Below are 26265 nucleotides of genomic sequence, written 5' to 3'. Positions count from 1 at the left end.
CTTCCGTCTTCGGGGGTCTTCTCGCTGGACTCCTCCGCTATCTTCTTGTAACTCTTTTACTAGCGGAGGAGCCCGGCTTTCTTCCTCGTCGCCGCCCTTCTTCCGACTTTGGGGGTCTTGTCCCCCTCTTCGGTTCTTCTGCCGCCGCCGCCGCCTTCTGTTCTTCTGTTCTTCTGTTCTCTTCTTCTTCTTCAGATGTTGCCTCGCCAAGTCCTCCGCTCCCAATGACGGGGACCGGGCACGCGGCGACTTATATAGGGACATCCCGGATGATGCCCCCGCCTATTATGATGTCACAGTCCCAGCATCCTCTGGGACTGTGACATCATAATAGGCGGGGACATCATCCAGGGATGTCCCTATATAAGTCGTCGCGTGCCCCGTCCCCGTCATTGTGAGCGGAGGACTCGGCGAGGCAACATCTGAAGAAGAAGAGAACAGAAGGCGGCAGCGGCGGCGGCGACAGCGGCGACAGAAGACCGGGCCACCGCCTGTAAAAGAGCTAGAAGAAGGCGCGGTGGCCCGGCAGAAGAACCGAAGAGGGGGACAAGACCCCCGAAGTCGGAAGAAGGGCGGCGGCGAGGAAGAAAGCCGGGGTCCTCCGCTAGTAAAAGAGCTACAAGAAGATAGCGGAGGAGTCCGGCAAGAAGACCCCCGAAGACGGAAGACCCCCGGAGCTGTGCAATAAACTATTTTATCTTGTGTGTTGTGTTTTTTTTTGTACTTTATTTTACAGGTGATTGGGTAGGGGTACATTGTGCCCCATACTCATTCACATAGGGTGGGGGGCTGGTATCCGGGGGCCCCCTTATTAAAGGGGGCCCCCGGATTCCGATAAGCCCCTCGCCCGCAGACCCCGACAACCAACGGCCAGGGTTGTCGGGAAGAGGCCCTTGTCCTCATCAACATGGGGACAAGGTGCTTTGGGGTGGGGGGGCCGCGCAGCCCCCCCTTCTCCAAGGCACCCCCCATGTTGAGGGCGAACGCGGCCTGGTACGGCTCAGGAGGGGGGGCGGTCGCTCGTCCCCCCCTTTCCTGGCCGGCCGGGTAGCGTGCTCGGACAAGGGTCTGATGTGGATCTGGGGGGAACCCCACGCCGATTTCTTTCGGCGTTGGGGTTCCCCTTTAAGTCCATACCAGGCGGCGGGGCCAGCGACATCTCCCTCGTGGGCCCCGCCTACCTGGAGACCCACTCGAAATGAGTGGACTTTTCTCCGGGTGGGAAAAGTCCGCTCATTTCAAAAGTACGGCGGACTGGCATACACACGGCCGGATTGGCCGCCGAAATGCGAGTCCGGCGGGAAGATTGGAGTGCAAAACTACTTTCTAAGTCCACCGTACTTTCGGGTCAAAAAAGTATGCCGGAGGCTACACACGGGGGGATTGACTTCAGTTTGCCGGACTTTTCCACCCGCTTGTTTGATCGTGTGTACGCGGCATAAGGGTGCACATTTTTGATTTCAGTCCTCACTACCTATCACAGTTTCGAAGGCCATAAAATGCCAAAATAGCACAAAACCCCCCCAAATGACCCCATTTTGGAAAGTAGACACCCCAAGCTATTTACTGAGAGGCATGTTGAGTCCATGAAATATTTTATATTTTGCCACAAGTTGCAGGAATATTAAATTTTTTTTTTTTTTTTGCACAAAGTTGTCACTAAATGATATATTGCTCACACATGCTATGGGCAGAAGTCAAATTACACCAAAAAAAAAATTCTGCTGCTTCTCCCAAGTACGGGGATACCACATGTGGGGGACTTTTTGGGAGCCTAGCCATGTACGGGACCCCGAAACCAAGCACTGCCTTCCGGATTTAAATATAAAACGCTACCAAAAAAACCTGTTAGCGATCGCAGGGATCAGGGATCAGGCCTGACTCTGCGATCGCTGCAGTTATGTGTTTATTGTTTTGTAAGTGACAGTGATCGATCGATACTGCACTTGGGTGGAGTGGGCGGAGGGGCAAAACGCAGGTGCTAGCAGGTATCTGGGCTGATCCCGCTAACAATTCATTTTTTTGGAACCCTAAACTGCTGGGGATGCTAGTATAGATCTGATCAGATCAGATATTGATCTGTTCAGATTCTATATCACTACGAGAGGTTTATGCTTTGCGCGTGGGTGTTAGCGGTACTGGCACTAACCTAGCGCTGCCTGGGGTGATGCAGACCCTGACCCTAAAACCTAATTGATATCACCCGCCGGGTGATCAGGGGGTTAAACCTTTATTGGGTAATAAATCATGGGTGCCCTGATGCTATAAAAAGCAAACTAACCAGAGTCACCCGTAACACTTTTATGGTGATCACTGGTGAAAGGGTTAACTAGGGGCACTCAGGGGGTTCACATTTTTATTAGGTAGTATATGGGGGTCCCTGGCGCTATATAAAAACCTGACGGGGAACCTAAATAACTAACTGGCTAACCAGCGTCACCAGTGACACTTATACTGTGATCGCTGGTGAAAGGGTTAACTAGGGGCAATCAGGTGGTTAAAACCATTATTGGGTACTATATCGGGGTACCTAGCGCTATAAAAACCTGGCGGTGAACCTAAAAAAATAACTAGCTAGCTAGCGGCATCAGTGACACTAATGCAGCGATCAGAAAAATGATTGCTTAGTGATACTGGCAAAAGGGGGTGAAAGGGTTAACTAGGGGCAATCAGGGGGTTAAAACCGTTATTGGGTAGTATATGGGGGTACCTAGCACTATAAAAACCTGGCGGTGAACCTAAAAAAATAACTAGCTACTTAGCGGCACCAGTGACACTAATGCAGCGATCAGAAAAACGATCGCTTAGTGACACTGGCAAAAGGGGGTGAAAGGGTTAACTAGGGTCAATCAGTGGGTTAAAACCATTATTGGGTAGTATATCGGGGTACCTAACGCTACAAAAACCTGGCGGTGAACTTAAAAAAATAACTAGCTACCTAGCGACACTACCGACACTAATGCAGTGATCAGAAAAATTATCGCTTAGTGACACTGGCAAAAGGGGGTGAAAGGGTTAACTAGGGGCAATCAGGGGGTTAAAACCATTATTGGGTAGTATATCGGGGTACCTAGCGCTATAAAAACCTGGCGGTGAACCTAAAAAAATAACTAGCTACTTAGCGGCACCAGTGACACTAATGCAGCGATCAGAAAAACGATCGCTTAGTGACACTGGCAAAAGGGGGTGAAAGGGTTAACTAGGGTCAATCAGTGGGTTAAAACCATTATTGGGTAGTATATCGGGGTACCTAACGCTACAAAAACCTGGCGGTGAACCTAAAAAAATAACTAGCTACCTAGCGACACTAGCGACACTAATGCAGCGATCAGAAAAACGATCACTTAGTGACACTGGCAAAAGGGGGTGAATGGGTTAACTCTAGGGGCAATCAGGGGGTTAAACCTTTATTGGGGGGTGGTAGGGGGCTACCCTGGACCTAACACTAACTGACCTGACAGTTTTTACTGTCACAACTGACACTGAATGCAGTGATCAGTAAATAAATGATCACTGCAATCAGTGACACTGTGACTGGGAGGGGGTGGGGGGGATTGGGGTGCGATCGGGGGGCTGATCGGGGGGTTTGTGTGCCTGTGTGTGCCTACATGTTAGTGTAGTGTTGATGCACACTTACTTTCACTTCTCCTCGTAGTCCAGTCAAAAAGACCGCCCCGAGGAGAATGACATCACTTCCTCCCTGCCTGTGTTTACTATACACAGTGGGAGGAAGCTTCTCATTCGCCAGGAGCAATCGAGAGGGGATGGCCAGAAACCAACGGCCATCCCCTCATCCCGGATCGCTCCTGAAGCGAAACGGACCGCCGCTGGAAGGCAAGCACGTACATGTATGTGCTTGTGCCTGTACATGCCATTGTGATGACGTACATTGGCATGCGGCGATCCTTAAGTGGTTAAGTAATCGGTACCAATCACTCATTGTGTTCATTCAGGTTAGAGAGCAGAGAATGAGGCCAGTAAATACGTAATTTACTGGCCTCATTCTCTGCTCTCTATCCTGAAAAGATCACTCTGTAGAAGCAGGTGACAGAGGTGACATGAAAGACAGTGGGAGGGAGAGGAGGAGGGGCAGCTTTCAGTGGCTGCAGGAGGAATAGGGATTGGTTTCAGTAAATGCCTCTGTGGCTCCTGTCCAGGTTCTGGAAGTAAGCAAAGAAGGGACACGATCTACCCCTCACCTTCCCAGGATTGATGGGGAATTCACGATCAACACGTTGCTGACCCCGCAGTACAGGATTCATAAATAAAACAAGTTTCTAAAGTTATACTTAGAATGGGAATCCGAGGGACATATAATTATACATATAAATATACAATATGTTTATTTACAGTATAATATGTTTATGCATACAGATATACAGTGGGTGGAAGGCCAAGAAACCTCTGTAAAGTGTGGCCTTATTCTAATCTAGTAATATCAACGTTGGGACATGTCTAGCCAGCGATACATAGAGAGTAAGCTTAGATGTGGAATAACCCAGCCTCCATAGAGGTTTAACAACCTATTAGAGATCCAGACACACATGAAACAGCTGGTGATATCTTGTTTATGATCTCACACTTTATAGTCTGATTTGCACTTATGTGCTCCATTGAAGTAGGTTAATGCATGTTATGGTACTGGGCAGTACATTAACTCACATTTATTTTAACTGAGTCCCCATGTAACACAAAAAATAAATAAACATGGTGGTATGTACAGTGTGGTGCACTATGGTATGCTGTGCTCTTCTGTGCAATTCATTTACCAATGAATGACAATACACTTATGCCTCATACACATGATCAGATTGTTGGCCAACAAAACTGTGAAATTTTGTCCAAAGGGCGTTGGCTCAAACTTTTCTTGCATACAAACAGTTACACAAATGTTGGCCAACAAATACAAACGTAGCAACATACTACGTGTTTTTTCAGCTCTTTAGTGACAGATAGTTTGGTGAGTGTTGACTCACGCTTTTCTTTTTCGTGTTTTTCATTTAGTGCTTTTCATTTCGCACTTTTCATTTTGTGCTTTACAGTTAGTTTCTGAATGGGTGTTCCTCAACCAGACATGTTGCAGGATCAGAGGAGATAACGTGTTATTTATTATTGGCCTTGGATTTATTGCTTTGACATTATTATTTTTTTTTAATAATGATTTTATTTGGTATGTTTTCTATATTTTTGGATGCATAGAATGCACTTTTTGGTTAAATTCTATTTTCAGATAGCATGTCTAATTTTATTTGTTTTCTTGTTTCAATGCATAGTAAAAAAAAAATGTGTAGAATAATACTTGGCTATGTGTTTTACTTCAAATGACAGTTTGGGAGTAGGGATGAGCCGAACACCCCCCGGTTCGGTTCGCACCAGAACTTGCGAACGACCCCCGCGTTCGGTACGAACGTTAGAACCCCATTGAAGTCTATGGGACTCGAACGTTCGAATAGGAAAGTGCTCATTTTAACGGCTAATATGCAAGATAGTGTCCTAAAAAGGGTTTGGCGACCTGCCTCCTGCCTCAGGGGACATGGGTCACTGCAAAAAAAAGTTTTAAAAACTACCGTTTTGGCGGGAGCACTGATTTTAACCACTTTCAGACCGGACCATTTTGCTGGTAAATGACCAGAGGTCTTTTTACACTTTGGCACTGCGCTGCTTTAACTGGTAATTGCGCGGTCATGCAATGTTGTACCCAAACAAAATTTGCGTCCTTTTCTTCCCACAAATAGAGCTTTCTTTTGATGGTATTTGATTGCCTCTGCGATTTTTATTTTTTGCGATATAAACGTAAAAAGACCGCAAATTTTGAAAAAAAATGATATTTTCTACTTTTTGTTATTAGAAAAATCCAATAAACTCAATTTTAGTCATACATTTAGGCCAAAATGTATTCAGCCACATGTCTTTGGTAAAAAAAAAGTCAATAATTGTATATTTATTGGTTTGCGCAAAAGTTGTCACATCTACAAACTAAGGTACGTTTTCTGGAATTTACGCAGCTTTTAGTTTACGACTGCCTATCTCATTTCTTGAGGTGCTAAAATGGCAGGGCAGTACAAAACCCCCCCAAATGACCCCATTTTGGAAAGTAGACACCCCAAGGAAACTGATAAGAGGCATGTTGAGCCCATTGAATATTTTATTTTTTTGCCTCAAGCGATTGAATAATGACAAAAAAAAAAATTTTTTTTTTTTTTTACACAAAGTTGTCACTAAATGATATATTGCTCACACATGCTATGGGCGTATGTGAAATGACACCCCAAAATAAATTCTGCTGCTTCTCCTGAGTACGGGGATACCACATATGTGGGACTTTTTGGGAGCCTAGCCGCGTACGGGGCCCCGAAAACCAAGCACCGCCTTCAGGCTTTCTAAGGGCGTAAATTTTTGAGTTCACTTCTCACTACCTATTACAGTTTTGAAGGCCATAAAATGCCAAGATGGCACAAAACCCCCACAAATGACCCCATTTTAGAAAGTAGACACCCCAAGCTATTTGCTGAGAGGCATGTTGAGTTCATGGAATATTTTATATTTTGCCACAAGTTGCGGGAAAATTACAAACTTTTTTTTTTTTTTTTTTTAACAAAGTTGTCACTAAATGATATATTGCTCATGCATGCCATGGGCATATGTGAAATGACACCCCAAAATAAATTCTGCTGCTTCTCCTGAGTACGGGGATACCACATATGTGGGACTTTTTGGGAGCCTAGCCGCGTACGGGGCCCCGAAAACCAAGCACCGCCTTCAGGCTTTCTAAGGGCGTAAATTTTTGAGTTCACTTCTCACTACCTATTACAGTTTTGAAGGCCATAAAATGCCAAGATGGCACAAAACCCCCACAAATGACCCCATTTTAGAAAGTAGACACCCCAAGCTATTTGCTGAGAGGCATGTTGAGTCCATGGAATATTTTATATTTTGCCACAAGTTGCGGGAAAATGACAAACTTTTTTTTTTTTTTTTTTTTTTTTCACAAAGTTGTCACTAAATGATATATTGCTCACGCATGCCATGGGCATATGTGAAATGACACCCCAAAATAAATTATGCTGCTTCTCCTGAGTACGGGGATACCACATATGTGGGACTTTTTGGGAGCCTAGCCGCGTACGGGGCCCCGAAAACCAAGCACCGCCTTCAGGCTTTCTAAGGGCGTTACAGTTTTGAAGGCCATAAAATGCCAAGATGGCACAAACCCCCCCCCCAAATGACCCCATTTTGGAAAGTAGACACCCCTAAATTTAGGGGTACACTAGTGAGACTAGGTAATAAATGGCGGGTGCCCTGAAACTATAAAAAAATAACTAACCAACCAGCGTCACCTGTAACAGTTATATGGTGATCACTGGTGAAAGGGTTAACTAGGGGGCAATTAGGGGGCTTTATGCGGTAGTATATGGGGGTCCCTGGCGCTATAAAAAGCTGCGGCGAACCTAAATACCTACCTGCCTAACTAGCGTCACCTGTGACACTAATACAGCGATCAGAAAAACGATCGCTTATTAGGCTGGGTTCACACTGGAGCGATGCGGGAACGCCACGAATGCGCGGCGGGTTCCCGCATCGCATGCCTCCCGGCGGCAGTTCACACTGCCCTATGCGAACTGCTGGGAGTGTCGGTGAAATGTTACTGACACCCCCAGATCAGTTCGCATATCGCAGTGCGATCTGCAAACTCGGATCGCATGGTGTGAACACCCATGCGATCCGATTCTGCTGCGGGCCAAAAAAAGGGTCCCGTGCGAATTTGCGGCGGGTGTGGCGGGTGCGGCGGGTGCGGCGAATGGCTGAACTCGAATCGCACAGAGATCGGATGTGATTTGCACTGCAGTGCGGTGCGAATCACATCCGTTCTCATAAACCGCTGCAATGTGAACCCAGCCTTAGTGACACTGGCGACGGGGGGTGATCACGGGGTTAAACCTTTATTGGGGGGGTTAGGGGGGTACCTTAGAACTAAAGGGGGCTAACCCTAACTGCCCTAACAGTTATTAGTCACAAATGACACCCGCCGGGTGATCAGGGGGTTAAACCTTTATTAGGTAATAAATGGCGGGTGCCCTGAAACTATAAAAAAATAACTAACCAACCAGCGTCACCTGTAACAGTTATATGGTGATCACTGGTGAAAGGGTTAACTAGGGGGCAATCAGGGGGCTTTATGCGGTAGTATATGGGGGTCCCTGGCGCTATAAAAAGCTGCGGCGAACCTAAATACCTACCTGCCTAACTAGCGTCACCTGTGACACTAATACGGCGATCAGAAAAATGATCGCTTATTAGGCTGGGTTCACACTGGAGCGATGCGGAAACGCCGCGAATCCGCGGCGGGTTCCCGCATCGCATGCCTCCCGGCGGCAGTTCACACTGCCCTATGCGAACTGCTGGGAGTGTCAGTGAAATGTTACTGACACCCCCAGATCAGTTCGCATATCGCAGTGCGATCTGCAAACTCGGATCGCATGGTGTGAACACCCATGCGATCCAATTCTGCTGCGGGCCAAAAAAAGGGTCCCGTGCGAATTTGCGGCGGGTGCGGCGGGTGTGGCGGGTGCGGCGAATGGCTGAACTCGAATCGCACAGAGATCGGATGTGATTTGCACTGCAGTGCGGTGCGAATCACATTCGTTCTCATAAACTGCTGCAATGTGAACCCAGCCTTAGTGACACTGGCGACGGGGGGTGATCACGGGGTTAAACCTTTATTGGGGGGGTTAGGGGGGTACATTAGAACTAAAGGGGGCTAACTCTAACTGCCCTAACAGTTATTACAGTCACAAATGACACCAATGCAAAAAAAAAAAAAAAAAATGACATTGGTGTCACTGTGACTGGGGGGCAGGGGTAATTGGGGGGGTGATCGGGGGGTAAAGGGGGGGTGTGAGTGTGCCTGGCATGTTCTACTGTGTGTGTAGAGTGTTGGTGCAACTCACTGATCCGCTCTCCTCCGTGTCGGAACGAAAAATACCGACACGGAGGAGAGAATACATCACTTCCTCTCCTGTGTTTACATTACAGGAGAGGAAGTGATGTCACCGGGGATTTCTATTCGTCGGGAGCGATCGCGAGGGGGTGGCCATGAATGAATGGCCGCCCCCTCGTCCCTGATCGCTACCGGACGAAAACCGACCGCCACAGGCACCGGGGGGGGGGCCCGATCGGGCCCCCGACCCGCGGGAGGCAAGGGACGTACATGTATGTCCTTATGCCTGCCCGTGCCATTCTACCGACGTACATCGGCGTGCGGCGGTCGGCAACTGGTTAATGACGATTAAAGTGAAAAAAAAAGTGAAATATTCCTTTAAATATGGTGCCTGGGGGGTGTCTGTAGTATGCCTGTGAAGTGCCACGTGTTTCCCGTGTTTAGAACAGTCCCTGCACAAAATGACATTAAACGGAAATAACACCATTTAAAACTGCTTGCGGTTTTAATGTTATATCTGGTTCCTGCAATATGGTTGAAAATCATTGAGAAACATGGCATGGGTAGCCCTCCCTGCCCATTACCAGCCTATTTGGGTCTTGTACGCATATTAAGGGGAACCCCGTACCCATATTAAAAAAAGGAAATGCGTGTGGCCCCCAGGCCCTATATACTCAGAACAGCAGTATACAGGCGGTGCAAACAAGACAGGGACTGTGTAGGTTTGTTGTGTTAAGTTGAATCTGTTTGTCATTTTCAACCGGTACATTTTTAAAGTGTAGCTCCAGTCAAAAAAACTATCTTTAAGCTTTTTGGAAAACATAGGGAAGGGTTATCACCCCTGTATAATTTGTTTTGTCGTCCATCTTTTTTCATCTCACTTGCTGCTGTCTCCTTGCGTTTGCAAGTAGGAGATGTTTGTAAGTTGGATGTTTGAAAGTAGGGGCCTGCCCTATATTATAGCGGTATGTACTGGGTACAGAGCACGCAGACAGCACGCACTCCTAACACTACTGACTGCAAGCTCTATTATTAACCACTTGTTAGCCCAATGTTTGCATAAAGTGAAAGATTAAGTTATGCTGAGTAAATAGATATCAAACATGTCACTCTTCAAAATTGCACATGCCCGTGGAATGGCGCCAAACGTCGCTACTTAAAAAATCCCCATAGGCGACGCTTTAAATATTTTTTTACTGGTTACATGTTTTGAGTTGCAGAGGAGGTCTAGGACTAGAATTATTGCTCTCGCTCTAACATTCTCGGCGATACCTCACATGTGTGGCACATGCGAGCACATGGGGACATGGGCGCTTTAATTTTTATTTTATTTTTTTATTGTTCATTTTACTTTATTTATTTTAGTTTGACATTTTTTTTCCCAAAAATATATTTTTGATCACTTTTATTCCTATTACAAGAAATGTAAACATCCCTTGTAATAGGAATATGGGGTGACAGGTCCTCTTTACAGTGAAATCTGGGGGGTCAATATGACCCCACATCTCACCTCTAGGCTGGGAAGCCTGAAATAAAAAATAAAAAAAAGATTCTGGCTTTGATCGTACTGGCGAGTTGGTAGAAGCACCGGAGGGCGGTGAGGGGTGGGGGGCGTCTATGGCTGGGTATTTCAGGGTATCACCGAGTATGGCTGGGTATCTCTGAGTATGGCTGGGTATGGCAATTTATGGCAGGGTATTACAGAGTATTGGCGGGGTATTGGCGGGGTACTACACAGTAATAGCAGGGTACTGCACTTCAGAGTAATGGCAGGGTACTGCACTTCAGAGTAATGGCGGGGTACTGCACTGCAGAGTAATGGCGGGGTACTGCACTGCAGAGTAATGGCGGGGTACTACAGAGTAATGGCAGGGTACTGCACTGCAGAGTAATGGCGGGGTACTACAGAGTAATGGCAGGGTACTGCACTGCAGAGTAATGGCAGGGTACTGCACTGCAGAGTAATGGCGGGGTACTGCACTGCAGAGTAACGGCGGGGTACTGCAGAGTAATGGCGGGGTACTGCAGAGTATGCACTGGTATTGCAGAGTATTGGCAGGGAATTGAGGGGTTAAATTCGGTGAGCAGCGATGTGGGCACTGCAGATGCAGCCCACATCGCTGCTGACACCGATCTCTTTCCCCTCCGCTGTACCGATCGGTACAGAAAGGGGAGGTAGGAACAGGCGTCATAACATGACGCCGGTTTGTTTCCAAGTGATCACTCCGTCATTTGACGGAGCAATCACGTGGTAAACGGCCGCTATGAGCGGCCGTTTACCGTGATGCGCCGGGTCCTAAGGACCCGGCGGTCACGGATGCTCTCGAGTGCGCACACCTCGGGGCACGCGAGAGCAGAATTCTGGGAGGCCGTTAATTAACAGCCTCTCTGAGTTAAACAACCGCCCTGAAGCCGTTAATCGGCAATGGGCAGTTGTTAAGTGGTTAAAGCTAGATCACTAGCTATATAGGTGAGGTGAATATAGTGGTGTATACTGCAGTCAGGGCACAGACAACAACCACTACACAGCAGCAAGATAGGAAATCAGCCAAAAACGATTGGTGTGTACTGTGTTGAAGGTACACAGAACACCCACTGCTTCAGATGCAAAGTAACACACTACAGGAGGCCGCCTTAAAGGCGGCCTTATATAGTGTGGGGCGTGCACTACACAGCCTAAGCTATGATTGGCCACAGGCAGGATGCCTGTGGCCAATCATGGCTCTCCTCGCTGCCGGCGCTGCGATTGGCCAAGCATGCGGGGTCACAGTGCATGCTTGGCCAATCATCGGGCAGCAATGCACTGCGCCAACGCAGTGCATTGTGGTCCGCACGCGCGTCACTCGAATTTTGACGCGAACGGCCAAAACGTTCGGAATTCGCCGAACGGCCGAACGGCCAATGTTCGAGTCGAACGTACGTTCGACTCGAACACGAAGCTCATCCCTATTTGGGAGTAGGCAGTTACATTTAAAAAAATATATATATATGAAATTGACAAGGGACACCAACATAGTTGTATCTTTGATCTTAAAAACTAGGGGAGAATGGTGTTGTGGTAACTTGCCCAAATAAAAAAACATAATAATATTATTCTTGATATCACTAGGAAAAAAAAGCCTTTGAAAATTTGTTTTCAATAACTCCATTAATATCACCAGAAAAGCAGCTTCATTATTATCCCATGAAAGAAGAAGAGAATTGTGCGCTGCATGTGAAGATTTTATAATTTGCCACATCATGAATGTTAATTCTCCATTACAAACACTAGTTTACAAAACCCACCACTTCTGCTTCCGAGCATGCGTGTTTGTACTTTGGACTTTTGGCCAACGGTCTTGTCTACACATGCTTGGAAAATCCAACAAAACACATTTGTCTGCGGAGAATTTGAGAACCAGCTAGCCAACATTTGTTGTCGGAAAGTCCGACAACAGTTGTTCCGATGGAGCATACACATGGTCGAATTTACTGACAACAGCCTGTTATCGAACATTTCCCGTCAGAAAGTCCGACCGCGTGTACGGGACTATACACTTTGGCAGGAACATTGGCACGCATTGGTGAAACATGCAGTTTGGTGTGGTTTGCCTTGTACAACAAGTGTGAATGGGTCCTTCAACAATATCAAATGGGCCCATTTACTCCACTGAGAAGTGGTAACACTCACACAGTAGCCTCCCTGGTGGTTTGATGTCAGATTTTTTAATCTCAAAGCAGTACATTGTTTTGCATAGAAATTTGACGTTTTATATTGTAGGTCTGTAATTCTTAGTAAAACCCCCCTAAATCTGTCCAAACAAGAGTCTAGTAGACATCCCAGGTTTGATAAAGTTTGAAACATGAAATCTCAACTCATATATAATATAATATATAAATATAAATAATTATAAAAAATAATAATAATATAATAATAATAATAAAAAAATCCCTATGATTCACTATCGTTCAATTCTGCAAGTGTTCTAATTTACTATCACTGTTTTCTAGCTGGTCTAAAACCGCTTTTGACATAAAGGGACACTTTTTGGTTGCCATGGACAATCTCAAGTTTCCAGGCAGAAAGAACAGTTTATATAATATAAAACTGCATGTAGGGCACTGGACAAATCACTAGGGACAAAGGGAGGTGAAATGATTTGATACAGTAATAGTAGTTACATAGTTACCTACAGTAGTTAATAAGGTTGAATAAAGACACCAGTCCATCCAGTTCAACCTGAGTGAGTGTGCGTGCGTGTTTGCACTTGTCCCTATCCCTGTACATTGTGTCTCATTAAGATGCTCATCTATTATATTATTATTTATTTTAAGGTACCCATATAGCGCAATCAATTTACGCAGTGATCTACACATACATCGCACACTCACATCGGTCCCTACCCTCAAGGAGCCCACAATCCAAGGTCCCCAACTCACATTCATATACTAGAGCCAATTTTTGAACAGAAGCCAATTAACTTACCAACATGTCTTTGGAGTGTGCGAGGAAACTGGAGTATCCGGAGGAAACCCACGCAGGCACAGGGAGAACATGCAAACTCCAGGCAGGTAGTGTCGTGGTTGGGAATTGAACTGAGTTTTTACTGCTAGGTGAGAGTGCTACCCACTACACCACTGTGCTATACACTGTAGGATTACAGTGTACTGTATATGTTATGTTTTTTGTACTTTCTAAATTTGCCGGTGGGCTCTGCCCCCATGCGTCATGGAGGGAACAGAGCCCGGCACACAGAGCATCAGGTGGAGGACACAGCCCAAAGAAACAGTGGGGACACATCACAGGATCCTGGTGACAAGGTACGTAAACTGGACCAGGGTGCTGAGATGCAATCTCAAGTGTGGCTTGTGGTTACTGCTAATGGTAACCAAATTTAACCCCCGAGACACACTCAGGATTACTGCCAGGGTATTATTTTAAGGGAGAGGTTGTTTATACAGAAAATTACTGTTGTTCTTTCTAAAATTATATTGGAGCTATGTCATGTGGTAATGAGTTCAGTTCACCGACACTTTTGCAGATCTTGCTCAAAATCAAAGCTTAATTGAAGCCTATGGGGGGGGGGGGGGGGGGGGTAATACATTCTGGCCATTTGTACGGCTAATATAGGGCTAAATAAAAATAATACAACAGTTTTTATCCCTACACAGATTTGTTAGCTCTCCTCAATAGACCAATTACAGACTGACAATACAGATCCTGTGAGCCCACCTTTTCTCATTGAAAGGGGGCTGGATTATGCATTCCTATAAAGTATTGCCTCTTGCATCTCAATGTCAATCTCAACTTTGCAAATCCCTTGGATTTGCCACAAACCCATGGTAGTGATTTACCAAAACCTCATTCCTAATGGACAGAAGTACAAATCCTTTGGCAGGTGAAACAACTCAAAAATAGTTTGTATTTAGCTGTTTGCCTAGGGTTCAGTCATAGCTTGACAGAGATTCTTATTACACAGGAATACCTGTTGAAATTAATTTGTGCTCAGAAATGCTGAAATGTTTTATTCAAAATTCAAAAAAATAAAACATGATTCCTCATATAGTACTTAATAATGACATAAAAATGTTTTCTTACTTGCACTTGTAGTTTTCTGGAGTGAAGTTATGCTGATGTGGAAACTGGGAATCCCATCTCTGACACTGGATTCCATTGTATGTTGTTGTGACAGTTCCACGATATCCATCTCCTTGGCCCTTAGTGCAGTCTGTTGTAATATCAGTATTGTTGACAATGCTGTGTGCTAAGGCAACCAAAACATCAATAACAGAAAGATTACTACCTTTGTAAAATTTTAATATGAAGAGTAAGATGCATGCTTTCCCTTTATATTTTGTAATGTGATAATATGGCAGCATAGTTATTAATATTTTCCTGACCTCAGGGGTGGCAAAATCTGCATCAACAACTGCTGTAAGCCTATGTTACCCATAGGTCCCATGTATTTTTCAGAAATGAAAATGAATCCATGGTGCCACTTATGTTAATGGACAGCTGTTCCTCTATCTAAGTTAAAAACATCTGTAGCATGAGCTCTCACTGTAATCAATGTTATGTTCTGATGTATTCAAATATTTTGTTTGGCATTCTCATTCCTTGAGATGCCAGACCACCGTATTTTACAACACGTAAGTGTATAACCAAAGATAGGCCAAATCTAATTTATTGAAAAGCACGTAAAGTGCTATTGTGTTTTGTAAAGGCCTAAAAAAGTCGATTATAATGAATATTTTGGACTTTGCTTTAGCAAACAAAATAATGAATGCTGGCTTGGCAAATGGAATTTTATTATAATGAACCTAGACTGCATTTTAATTTGTCTGCTTTGTTAATGACCAAATCTGAATAATCCGCATGTCTAGACAGGTTTTTGGAAACCTTAAAAGGCACAGTCATTATTTCTTTCAGACATTAGCAATTGGTTTTGACTCACCTTGCAATGTTGCTTATTGTTTGAACACTACATACTTCAAGAGCATGCATGTGTCAAACTGGCTAGTATTATCAGATCGTCTTTCTATAGCCTACCCAATCAATAAAACAATGCATAATCACAGTACTTAGCATCTATTTTATCATTTGTTTGGAAACACAAACTATATCAACAATTGTTTATACACTTTCTCTGTACTTACTCAAGACAATAACATGATTATACTATAGAACTATCCCCTTCCCAATATTACATTCCCAATATCTTGTATCAGGCACAATAAATCCTCTTTATACCTAAGGATTCAATATCATTTTGTTACTCCCAAATACAGCAAATTGTTGCAAATCAGAATCAATGCAGGATATCTAAACATGCATAATAATTGAATATGTCAATGTAAGTAGTTATTTTCTTAAAACTAAAATAGCGGTTTCCTAGTTTATGTCAAAATTACCCAATCACAATAGCAATAGTGTTGGGAAAACTTATCTCCAGTGACTGCAAAGAATCAGGTTGTTAAAACAGGAAAATGCTATGCAAAATTTTACAGAATCCAAAGGATGTTATATGCTTTAATCTTGATGCTAACTACACAACTACGTAAATCAGACTTATGATGGCTAGTAAATGTTTTACAATTCAGGGAGAAATTAACATTACAGCATTATGTCTTAATTTTTTTAAAACAAAGACAAGCAAAAGCACATCTAAAGTGAGGGTAATCATAGATAGCACATGGGTGGTGCCCAGTTTAGATAATTTAACTAGATTGAGAGCAAGAGACAGCCTCATATCTATGGACAACAATAGAAATCTGAAGTGATATGTATACAATAACACAATTGTTTCAGGTTGAGCCATACATAGCCAGCCCACATCCCAAACTGAGCCTGATTTACTAAAGAAGCTAGCAATATTCATTAAATAAATTTGTGTGAATGTGCACCTCATTTATCCAATCCAATGTGTACATGAAATGAGAAAGCAGTTTGATTTTCATATATGATTGGATAATCATAATCTTGAATTGGATAATCTGAATTTTCATGTTTATCGAGTGAAGATTCCCAAAACCTTTAGTAACTCAACCTCAGTGTGTCCATAAAAATAACTTCTCTCCTTCATTCCAAATTAAAACAGTATACAATTCTATAGTTTTTATCTTGTATCCTATAATAATTCTGAATCAAGAAAATGCGTTTTTAGAGCGAACTGTGTGATCTGACCTTTGTTTCCGCAATTGAACAGAAACTGCTAGCTACTAAATACTAAGAAAAAAAAGATTTAAAGCTGAGCTCTGGGAATACTAAAAGTTCTCCTTTGCTTTGGAACTGTACCCGCTCTGATAGGGTTGATTACTCATTTGCTGCTAGAACAGTCCCTAGAGTCTATTTTCCCCTGCACCCTTGTGGTCTAAGGTCCTCTGATATCATCATGACTGATGCAGGGCACACAGCCCTGCACTAAATGCGAGGATACCAGAGACAGTGAAGCACCAAAGCATGAGAAAACGCCTTCTTCCATGGGAGCAGAGGATGAGGTAAGTGAAACAGCTTTTTCTTTCCCAAGACAGAAACGAGTAGTCAAACCTTGCAGTATGTGTGCAGCCCCATTTCAAGAAAGGACTCTTAGTCTTCCTTTAGTTGAACTTTAAAAGTCACTTGTTTAATCAAAGGTTTGTCAATGTCAAAGGTGTCTGATTGTACTACTTCCTACCTTAAACTTGCATGCATACTGTACCCAAACAGACATGTTTATTACTGAATCTGCAGAAGAAGGCTTCTCTTAAATGATAAATATACACAATTAACTCGGAAAACCATCTAGAACTCATAATTCAATTTAGTATGGACACTTGTGAAGGATTAAAATTCTTGAATCATACATGGACCCCAGCAGCAAATTCTGCCCTGAAATCCTCATCACATCCTCACTCAGACCACATAACAACAAGTGGTTAGTTGTCTCCCCACTGGATTGTCCATAAAAAATAGAATTTGTCTGAATCAGAAGACCACTCTTCCAATCATATGGCAGAGTGGTCAGAGCTGCGATCTTGGGGATTTAACCTGCCAATATTTCCAAGCTTTGTGAAAAGCTACAAGATAATTGAAACCATTTGCACCCAGTCCCTGTTGCACATACTGTAAATGACAGCTATTATGCATTAGCAAGAAGTGTGTATCTAGAAAATTAATTAGCTGGTATGCTTGAAATGTAATAGTCAAAGCAAATGTTTTCAGCATTTAATTTATTTGCAGTTTGGCATGCTAATAAAGATAAAGTGAACATAGAAGGCATATATTTGGTTACCACTCACCACAGGGCTTAATTGCACAGAACTCCCAGGGGGTGAGAGGGTCAAGTGTGTGACACCATGGTCTGGCCTTGCCATCAGGGTTGCGGCAGTAATTATCATTTAGTCCCTTGTTCGGATATCTGGAAAATGCAGTTAGAGAAAAAAGAAAACATCATGTGTCATCCAAGCAGACTGACAGAGCAAGATCACCTTTCATTTTTAAAGCACCCAATTAGGTGTGGATTTCATGAGCACAGCATGGTATTCCAACTCATTAGGGAAGCTGATGATAACAGGAGGAAACCCCATCCTTTTAACTGGTAATGAGGTTTGTGATATTCTGCTTGTTTCTTGAGCATTTAAAGGCCTAAGGTTATTCATTCTTTTCCCATCATCTTGTTTCTTGTTAAAACAGGGTAGTTAAACTTATAGTACAAGTATCGACTTATAGAACAAAGTTGCAAATTGTGCAACACAATAGAAGAAAGGTTTTTTATAGAAATTATTTAATTTAGCAATGAAAATATACACCACAGGTGCATTCACTAAAAAATTCATATGTTAATATTAATATTTTAAATAATATATTTCTGTAACGATTAAAGATCAAATTACAATAAGTGTTCATTTGCACCCAGTGCGTTGCATACAGTTAAAAAGGTTTAATTTGTGTTTAGTCAAAGTGTTTACTTGGTCATAGCAGGTTTATTTCTGCCCTGTCGAATGTGAATAAGGTGACAGGGTGGAAAAATGAATCAGCTTTTTATCACATTTTGACTTCTCAATGTTGTCTGATGTTATTGATCCCAACATTTTTCAGTGCCCAAAATGTTTTCATCTTCTAAGAATTCAAAATATATACTTACCAAATTTAAATGTTGTATTTTCTTTCTTTTCTCCTCTTCTGTCCTCCTAGCTACATTAATCATTAGCAAAGCTTGCATACAATTTCAACTCACAATTCTCAATTATATATACTGTATATAATTAATATATGATCATATATACTCTGTATATACACACAGTAAACGCAAATCAAGCCTGTAGTAACAGACCATCCAAAATAAATGTTGTGGTGCTCCTCACAAAACAAATAATATAGCAACATGTACTGTGGACACTCAAAGGGCATCACAGGTAAACAAGATGTATGATATAGCTTTGCTGTACCAACATATCAGCAAGTTAGAGCCCACCTTTCTCAAGGTAACAAGCAGAATACACAATGGTCTAAAAATGGTCACCATGGGCCCAACCCCTAACCAAAAGTCTCCACTCAAAACAAAGGGTTTGACAGAGGTTGAAACAATCGATAAGTATTTATTTTAATTCAGAAAATGCTCCTACAAAGAACAAGAGCTTTGGGGAAGGCCAGAGAAAGGACCAGAACTGTTGCCATTTCATTATGTTCAGATTTATATATATATATTGCACATTGGTTTGGTTTTTGGAATTCCCATAAAGTACATTCACTAAGTTAGTGTGTTCTTTCCAAGTTTAATTCTCCTGGTGTTTTAGCCCACTCCTAGAACACATTCCCTAGAATTCATGAAGAATGGGGCAGACAGATTTTGAAACAAAAAATGTGTCTCATATATGTTCTAGAAGTGGTGCAGCATGCACCAAATTGATGTACCTGTCTAGGACTTGTACTTAAATTTTGCACACACTTCCCCTGCTTTTGTAAAATCTGTCACGTTATGCCAAAGGAAAATTGGCCCTAATTAGCTCCACTTTTGTAGGATATGAACTGTCTGTATTTTATTTAGAATTTTGCTCACATGTTGCACCACAATGCAGAAGTGGAGCAAATTAGAACTCCCTGAATTTGGCACACAAATTGCTGTCAGAACCAAAACTGTTACAGATGTTTTTCGAATTAGGCGCAACACATTAAGAAGAAAAATTCATGCCAGAAAATTTGCGCAGCAGCTTTATTGAATTCCTCCCACTGGCTTCATGCTTAACTCTCTCCAAAACATTATTATTAGTGTACAAAGGAAATTACTGCAAGCAACTTAATCAAGAGGAATTTATTTTATTGGGTCAGTGCATTCTGAAAAGCTCTGAATAATAGACTGCTGTTTTGTAAATATGGAAAAATGTATTGTTGGTACAAGCTGCTATTTGCACCCACTGTTAATTTTGTAAATGCTAACCAAAGCTTTAAACAAAACTCAAGATATGTACTACACAACTCTTAAACATTTCCTCTTATTAACTCACTTATACTTTATTAAACTTTTTGCAATTAGAAAATGGAAAGATACTAGAGAGATAGATGTGCAGTTCTTGGAACCGGATTAATGAAAAGGTTTTATTAGGTCATCGTGTATATGTAAATTCCTGTATAATTAAAACCACCTGAAGCTCAGAGGCTGTCGTACTTTTCTTAACTCATAAATACCCAAAATGATTTAATAGATCCATAAACCAGTATAACTTCTAAAAACTTCAATTGTTCTGATGAGTTTGGGGAAGGAAGCAATTCGCTGGTTGCTATTTGTCATACATCAAAAAGTATATGTATATACATGCTTTCATTAAATCACAATGTCCTAGCAGCAATGCAGACAGAAAGAGATTCCTAAACCTCATCTATGAGCTCTAATAATAAAATATGTATGGCTTAAAAGGTATTTGAAATAAATTTAAATTATTACTATTATTTTTATATCAGCATTACTATCATATAGTTATATTATTTATCAGACCAAAATACCAAATTACTACTATTTATAAAAGCACAATTAGCATGTGACCAATCCAAACACACGTTCCCCTTACTAAATAATAGATAATACAAGCAGCTATGGTAAGATTAAAATATCTGGTAATGTAACCCATCATGGATCTAGTTTCCATAGCAAATGTAAATTCAGTAAAAGCCTAAGTTTAGTTAAAAAAAAAAAATTAAGCACACGGGACATTATTTACTTTCAATGAGATGTGCCCTTGTGCTGATATGTCTTTGTTTAGCAGAAATCTTACTCATCCAATATCTCCCACCCCCACAACTGTAAGCTAGTGATGCAGCGGGGGTTAATAAAACTGTTATAGGCACTCATCAAGATCGCCCGAATACACCCACCCTTTCCGATTAGTTCCTCCACTCTTGGCACTTGCTGGTACTACAGCAAATTAAACAGGATCTAAGGATGGAGAGGGCAGACTTTCAATCTGTCAACCCATCTTTCATTTATAGATCAATTTATATTCATAATAGCTGTAGTATGATTTCAATAAATGAAGCTGGGTGGAAAAGCTTGATGATACCTGTGTCTGGTAATGCAACCCATCATGAATCTAGTTTCCACAGGAAATATAAATGGAGTAAAAGAGTAAGTTTAGTATAAAAAAATAAATAAGCACATGATACATTATTTACCTTCAGTGAGATGTGCTCTTGTGCTGATATGCCTTTGTTTGTACTCATCCAATATCTTCCACCACCCCCCACCCCCACAGCTGTAAGCTAATGATGCAGTAGGGGTTAATAGAACTGTCACAGGCACCCATCATAAGTTCCTGACTACACCCACCCTTTCAGCCCAGCTCCTCTACTCTTAGAAGCCAGTGCTATGACAAATGAAACATGATCTAAGATTGGAGGGGGCAGACTTTTAAATCTGTCAACCTGTCCTTCATTTATAGATCAATTTTCATTAATAGTAACTGTAGTATGGCTTCAATGAATGGAGGAACTGGGCGGAAAGGCTTGATGCACACTCTTCCTGGATCCTACGATGCAATCCCGAGTCTGGCTCAGGGTTACCACTTTTGGTTCTGAAATTCCACCCCGAGCCAGACTCAGGAATACCGCCAGGAGAGTTAAGGTAAGTAATATCTCTTATGCTCAGTCTATATTTTTTTAAACTTAGGATTTAAGTACCTCATATTATTCATAAATTGTCAATCTTTTACCAGGAATGTAACTAGAAATTACAGGGCTCCATAGTGAACTTTTGAGAGTTCCACCATCAGTTGCAGGTAGCATGTAATGCAATCCTCTCTATATCTCTTTATGTGGAACTACACTGCATCTGAGCACCACAAACCAAGAATGCTATTTAATTAATTGTTAATATTCAAAGCAAACCCACCCATCCATTCATGTCTCCATGCTTTATTTTGCTGAGAAATCACTGATGCCCCCTATCATTTCTGGCTATGGCCACCTTGAGTAAGGGCAGATGATTTATGTAGCATTTACTTCCTGGAATCCATCTGCCCTTAGCTCAGGCATGCCCGCAGAAGGGCATGCTTAACTGAGAAAACCTCTTCACCCCTTCCTGAGGACTCCTGGAATGTATGATTTTTTTTTTTTTGCCTAGGTCTGGAAAACAGAAAGTAAATATGACATTGTTTCCTATTTATTTACTAATGTAAATATGACATACGTTCCTATTTATTAACTAAAAATAGTCACTACATCTAAGGGATCTGTCACAGACTCTCATTAAGAGAACCCAACTAGACCTGCCCTTTCCGATAAGTTGCTTCCTTAATAGCAACCATACTACAGTGGGTGTGGGATTGTGGGTGGGGGAGGGGGCATGGGCAGAAGAGAATTTAAACTAAAGGAAGAACCAACAGTACAAGGGACACATCCTATTGACTTTAAATATTGTCCCTTTTGTTGTTTTCTTTTTTTCTGTTTTTTTATTTTTATTTTTATTTTAGCTGCACTTTAGCTTTAAAATGATATTGCAGATAAACGTGCAGAGGTAGAATTCCACATGGAACTTGAGTGCAAGGATGTATATAGAAAGATACTGTATCTAATAAAATGAATGTGCATTATTTTAAGCAGATAACAAAAGAAATACTTTTGTATCACAAACAACTACTACAGATCATGACAGAAACACAGTCTTTAGGGCATACAGCTGCACAGATTTTATGGTAGAAGTTAATATTTTGTAATTTCTTTATGAAAACAACCATGTTATTATGAGATGATTGTAGAGGCTTAGGTTCTATATTATTTTATTGTATGATTTTTTTAAATGAGTTAGGATGTCATAAAAAAAACTATGCAGCTGTAGATTAGCCTAAAGGTGTATCTAGCACAGTGCCTGTAAAGCACAGACACATTACGTAGTTTTGAGAGCAAGGAAACTCAGGATTAAGCCTGAGGGAACAAATGAAAATAATAATATTGTCTTGAGATAATGTATAATAATGAATTTATGCGGTTCATGTAACTGCCAACTAACGCATAAATATTTTGTTTTTTACTAAAAGGCCTAAAGTGGTTATCCTCCTAAAATATTGTTAACATGACAACTTTGAAAAAAGTGAAGCGGATCTGTAGCTAAAAATAGATTTTGCAAACATAGCTTTCAGTTTGATTTCTGTTGAGCATGCAGCCGTTGGCCATGAATTCTGTTGTCAAGACATACTCATATGGGAGAATTTCAGGAAGCTAGTACATAGACAGACTGTGGAATTGTCCATCAGCCAATCAGACCTTTCCTTAATTTTCTACAAAGCAACAGCAGGATGATGCCAATAGTTAAATTATTGTTGTCTGTTATTGTTTACTGAGAAAGGTAAGATATATATCCATAGACAGTAGCTAGCGTGGAAGCCACTTAGCCTTTTTATACCTCCACCTTATCTCCATGGGTGCCACCTGGGAAATCCAGCTAATCTTGCCTCATATAAAAACACCCCTGTCCATATAAACGAGAGATGAATTGGAAAGAAATGTTACTGTTCTTTATTGTTAAGTATTGCTAAAATCAATACCAAATGTTCAAATGTTCATTGTTCATGTTATTTCATCAAATTGTGGGGCACTGCTACACTGTAGATAATTTTTCGGCAATATTTTGTTGGACAATTGGTTGATGCCAGGGCATTGAGAGAATAGTGCTCTTAAACAGAAGCTCACCAATGTATTCTTAGCCCTTGTACACACGGTCGGAGATTCCGACAACCAAATCCATCGGAGTAATTCCGACGGATTAATTCCGGAAGAGGTCCGGAAGTGATGTTGCATACACATGGTCGGACTAAGTTGTCGGAAAATCCGATTGTACATAACATGATGATGTTATTTCGTTACGACGGGACTATGTTCAGGCTAGTAGCCAATAGCTTTGGTCTAGGAATTTGATCTGAGCATGCGTGGCACTTTGTCCGTCGGAGTAGGCTACACATGATCGGAGTATGTCCGATAGGAGCATTTTGTCGGAAAATTTTACCGGCAAGTTAGAAAACAGTCCGATGCAGACCACACACATATCCGAATATCCGACAAAACGGTCCGATAGGAAACATTCCGTCGGAATCTCCGACCGTGTGTACAAGGGCTTATAGCTGATAGGTTACTTAACATCTGCAGGAGAATTTATCAAGTGCTGCATGCTTTGGCAATTAGGTAATCAATAGGCAGATGTCGAAAATGCAGAATAAGGAAAAATAGAGAAACAGAATACAAAAACAGAACAAAGATATGGAAATGACTTTTTCTTTGTCAAAGAAAGTAACCAGGAGTACAAGAGTGGCAGCACAGTTAGCAAAGAAATGAGGTAACAGTCATCTAACTAGCTAACCAAAAGAGGAACCAAACAGAGTGATAAAAATTGTCTCTAACCGCTTGTCGTCCACCCACCATCTTATGACGGCTGGGTGGTGCGGCCCTAATTCTGGGCAGGCATCATATGACGTCCGTCCATTTAAACAAGGCATGCTCAGGATCATGTGCACGCAGCCCTGTACTCTCGGTGGTGGTGTGCCACTGAGACATCATTCGTCACCAATGGGGGTGAATAGCCATTGGGCATGGCTGTTTACCACGCGGTCGGCCGTGATGAAGTCCCGGGATCACAGCTGTACCTCCACATTTTAAACGGCGTATGCTCATGATCGTGAGTGTGCTGCGCATGCACGACAGTGGCAGCATGTTCCAGGGAACACTGCTCGTCACCAACACTGGTAAACAGCCATTGGCCGGCGGCTGTTTACCATGTGATTCATTGTGATCCTGTCACAGCCGATCACTAAATGTAAACACAGAGCATTAACTAACTGTTACTGGCTCTTTCCTTCTCACACACTGTTTCCTGTGGGAGGAGAGAAGAGCCAGGAGCAGTAAGTTACAGATCTGTGTTCTGTAGTGTCACCAAACTTGTCACATCGTCCCCAACTTCATCTGTCACCCACCAGTCACCACAGTCACCCCATAAAGTGCACCTGTCACATAAGAAACTGCCATCAGTGACTGTCAGTGGTGCACCTGTCACCCATCAGTGACCGTGCCCTGTCAACATCACCAGTCACCCATCAATGACCATCATCAGTGCACCTGTCACCCATCAGTGACTGTGGCCTGTCATCCATCATGCGTCACCCCCGTCTGTGACCATCACCCGTCACCCATCAGTGTCCATCACCCATCACCGTCTCTGGCCTGCCACCCATCAGTGAACATCGCCTGTCATCCATCAGTGACCATCGCCCGTCAACCCGTCATCACCTATCAGTGAACGTCACTTGCCACCCATCGCACAGCCCATTAGTGACCGTCACTTGCCACCTGTCACACAGCCATCAGCATCATGTCCAAAAGATTATAGACCAGTGAGGAGGTGTTCCAGATCCTCTGCATGACTGATGAAAGCAGCAGGGAGTTCTCATCAGATTCCAATTCTGATTCAGAATCAAATTCAGCATTTGAACTGATTGAGAGTAGTGAAACGGCAAATGATTCAGAGGAAGAATGGGTCCCTCCTAAAAGGAACAAATGCCAAGGCCCAGTACCAATGCTGCCACATTATGCTTGAGTACCAGCACAAGAAATTCAAATCCCCCAACTATGGGAGTGTCACGTCCCCCAAGAGCCAGGGCCTCTACATACATGCCAGATGGTCTTCCCAACCCAACACGGCTGCCTACCTACTTGTGATCACCAAGTATTCCCTCTTTCACAGCACTGCCAGGTGTGCGGGGCAACACCCAAAATTTCACAGAGATCAATTGTTTTTATCTGTTCTATATTCTATATGCCCAGCAGTATATTGACAACAACCCCCAATCATCATATGCCCATCCATTTGAGTGGAGAGATCTGAATTTGGAGGAGTTCAAATTGTTTATGGGCCTCACCATAAACATGGGGCTTACAAAAAGAATGAAGGCCATGCCTATTGGTCCACCAACCCCATCCACCACATGCCCATTTATTCTGCCGTAATGTCCAGGTCCTGATACAAGATAATTATGATACCTTCACTTTACCGACAACACTCAGTGCCCCCACTCCAAATTACAATAAGTTATATAAAATTCGCCCACTGATAAATTTATTTTCCCAATGATTTGCAGAACTCTATGTCCCCAATCAGAATATATGTGTAGATGAGTCCCTGGTACCCTTTTCAGGCCGACCAGGAATAAAGCAATATATTCCTAGCAAAAGGGCCAGATATAGAGTCAAATTTTACAAGCTCTGTAAGAAAGTCACAGGATATCTGTATGCGTTCCACACATATGAAGGAAGAGATTCCCAGCTCCAGCCCCCTGAGTGCCGGCTTACATAGGCACAACTGGAAAAATTGTATGGGACCTGGCATACCCACTTC

General features: G+C 42.5%; 1 protein-coding gene across 2 annotated transcripts in view; it reads right to left on the bottom strand.

Moving 5' to 3' along the window:
- HGF (hepatocyte growth factor) overlaps nt 1-26265 on the bottom strand; it is a 174941-nt gene that overhangs the window by 73168 nt on the left and 75508 nt on the right. For both annotated transcript variants that reach the window (XM_077473463.1, XM_077473464.1), the window contains exons 7-8: nt 17696-17814; nt 14517-14682 (exon numbers count right to left, since the gene is read on the bottom strand). In XM_077473463.1, coding sequence (XP_077329589.1) covers nt 14517-14682; nt 17696-17814 — 285 coding nt within the window. The remainder of the gene's footprint in view (nt 1-14516; nt 14683-17695; nt 17815-26265) is intronic.

The sequence above is a fragment of the Lithobates pipiens genome, unplaced genomic scaffold (assembly GCF_037356315.1).
Source record: "Lithobates pipiens isolate NorthernLeopardFrog02 unplaced genomic scaffold, aLitPip1_a1.2 Scaffold_8, whole genome shotgun sequence".
NCBI lineage: Eukaryota > Metazoa > Chordata > Amphibia > Anura > Ranidae > Lithobates > Lithobates pipiens.
The sequence above is the reverse complement of the archived record's forward strand: the minus strand, read 5'-3'. Positions and strand labels throughout refer to the sequence as shown.